Source organism: Spinacia oleracea, chromosome 3, assembly GCF_020520425.1.
Source record: "Spinacia oleracea cultivar Varoflay chromosome 3, BTI_SOV_V1, whole genome shotgun sequence".
Classification (NCBI taxonomy): Eukaryota; Viridiplantae; Streptophyta; class Magnoliopsida; order Caryophyllales; family Amaranthaceae; genus Spinacia; species Spinacia oleracea.
This window is the reverse complement of record NC_079489.1, coordinates 36,311,273-36,314,100: the sequence shown is the minus strand read 5'-3', so window position 1 is coordinate 36,314,100 and position 2,828 is coordinate 36,311,273. Positions and strand designations below refer to the sequence as shown.

Here is a 2,828-nt window from a genome sequence, read left to right as displayed (position 1 = left end):
ATTATGAGGCATAACTTGAAGCTAATGATGAAGTTAATAGTATGCCACAACAAAATGATGAGGATATGGAGTATGATTCTGATCCTGAAGAAGACATGGATGATCTTGAAGATCAAGACTTCACTCCAGAGCACTACAACGAAAGGAATGATCGTCGTGATGCCTTTAGCAATTGAGTATTTGTAATAGTTTAGTATTCATTCATTTTCATTGGATAATAAAGTAGCAAAGCTACTATTTATGGTTTAAGTAATTCATTATTTATGGTTTTAGTGGAATAAAGTATTATCCAAAGGATATAGAACTCTTTATTGAAGTAATAAAAGTACTTAGATTCTTTTCGTTATCCTTAAAGTCTAAGTTCCATTTTAAGTTGAGTAATTATTGCAAAGGGATTTATTGTTATTTCTTCAATGAAATTCTACACGTATCATGGTTGAATTTTCTACCACTCGAATTTGTAATGCGAACAAAGTGGGGTTTGGCCCAAGTGGCTCCACTTCCCCATAGGGTCCGAATTTGTGTTACCTTATGTGCTATTGATTTGGCTTGTTTAAGTAGATTCATACCTTAGTAATGTCGTGTCCAACCCAGTCATTAAATTAAGTCTTTTATTTTATGCAGGAGAAGGAATATGGCTAACCAAGGAATTACTGATGTGGTTAAACAATTAGCTGAGGTAGTGCAGAACTTAGCACAAGCTAGGAACAACCCAGGGCTTGATCCGGCTGGAGAAATGTTAAAAAAGGTGGCCCAAAGTAATCCTCCATTGTACCAAATGGAGATTGATCCAATTGTACTAGAAAATTGGCTAAGGGAGTTCGATAAGCTGATTGTAGTTGTAAATTTCCTAGAGAACCTTAGGGTTAATAGTGTTGTTTATTACCTTAGGGGAGAAGCTGATTTATGGTGGCAGAGATGTGAGAACACCTGGAGAGCTACACCTAAATTTGGATGGGAATCATTTAAGGTTTCCTTAAGGAATAAGTTCTACCCGTTATATCTGAAAAGGCAGAAAGCCCAAAAATTCATTGAGATGAGAATGGAGGGAATGTCTGTGACTGAGTACTACTCGAAGTTCATAGAGCTATCTAGGTTTGCACCTGAAGTGGTGGCAACGAAAGGCTCAAAGATTCGAGAGTGGATTGACTATGGATTTACAGATGAGGCTAGCTGGAGAGACCTTCACCTCTTTAGACACCTTGTACATACGGAAAAGATGCCCATCAGTATAGACTGCAGCTAAGGAAGAATAGGGTTGGTGAAAAAAGAAAGGATGTTGGGAACTAGAATAAGGGAGGTAACCAACAAAATCAGGGCAACTTTAAGAAGAACAAGGGGAACAACCATTTCCAGTTCAAGGGAAACAATGGTGGAAATCGCAACAACAACTTCCACAACAATAATGGTAATAGAAACCAGTCTAGAGGAAATGGAACAAGGACTTATGATTGCAGACGTTGCAATAATAATCACCCTTGAAAGGATTGTGATGGTAATCCAGTGATTTGTAGGTTATGTGAGAAGTCAAGCCATGGAGAATTTGAGTTTTTTTTTGCTAAGAATGGAAGGCCTAACCAGAACAACTCTCAGAATAACTGTCAGAACAACAATCGAAATAACCAGAACCAAAATGGAGGAAATAATGGTAATAATGGTGGATACTAGAGAGGTTACCAAGGTGGTAACAACAAAAATAATGGCCAGAACAATGGAAATTCTGGGGGAAACTATCAGCAAAATGGGAACCGAATCACCAATGGAAATGCCAATGGAGGTGGCTATAACAAAGGAGTTGCCCAAGGAATGCTGAATGTGATCACTAGGAAAGAAGCAGAAACTTCGTCCGACGTCATAGCCGGTACTTATTCTATTAACTCCATTTTAGTTAAAGTACTATTTGATTCTGGTGCAACTTATTCGTTTGTATTAATGGGTAATTTGAAGAAATTAGGCTTTGAAGAACCTGAAGCAATTGAGGTACCCATAGTTATACCCACTGGTAGGATAGTAAAGTGTACCAAGATCCATAGAGATGTGCCTTTGACCATAGCCAAAACCATATTCTTATCTAGCCTAATTGAGTTTGAATTGGGAGAACTAGACGTAATTCTAGGGATGGATTGGTTGGCATTGTTCAAAGCCAAGATTGATTATGAGAAGCAGAAGATTCATTTGAGGTCTAGCTTAGGAAAAGTAGTATCCTATCGTCATTTTGGAAAGCCTAGAAGTGTAGGAATCATCATGGCAATTGAACTCGTGAAGCTAGTCAGTAAAGGAAACCTCGTTTTCTTGTGCAATGTGAGAAACCTCGAACATGTGATTAAGGATCAACTTAAGGACATTGCAGTAGTGAATGAATTTCTGGATGTGTTTCCAGAAGAGATCCCGGGAATGCCGCCCAATCGGCCTATTGACTTTACCATAGATTTAGTGCTTGGAACTGCACCTATTTCGAAAGCCCCATATCGAATGGCTCCAGCAGAAATGAGTGAGTTGAAAGGTTAATTGGAGGAATTGCAAGAGAAAGGTTATATCAGACTAAGTGCATCGCCATGGGGAGCACCAGTCTTGTTTGTGAAGAAGAAGGATGGGATTATGAGACTCTGTATAGACTACAGGGAGCTCAATAAGGTCACAATCAAGAATAAGTATCTTTTTCCTAGGATAGATGATTTATTTGACCAATTGAAAGGAGCATGAATCTTTTCAAATATCAATTTTCGATCAGGTTATCATCATTTGAGAATCGCGGATCACGATATACCAAAGACTGCATTTAGGACTAGATACGGTCATTACGAGTTCACTGTTATGCCTTTTGGGTT

The 2,828-nt window shown here is 38.4% G+C and overlaps 1 protein-coding gene across 1 annotated transcript; it reads left to right on the top strand.

The window, feature by feature from the left end:
* Positions 1 to 634: 634 nt before the first annotated feature.
* On the top strand, positions 635 to 1,246 carry LOC130469630 (uncharacterized). Its single transcript, XM_056839027.1, has 2 exons — positions 635 to 835; positions 917 to 1,246. The coding sequence occupies exons 1-2, from the start codon at positions 635 to 637 to the stop codon at positions 1,244 to 1,246; spliced, it is 531 nt and encodes a 176-aa protein (XP_056695005.1).
* The last annotated feature ends 1,582 nt before the right edge of the window (positions 1,247 to 2,828 follow it).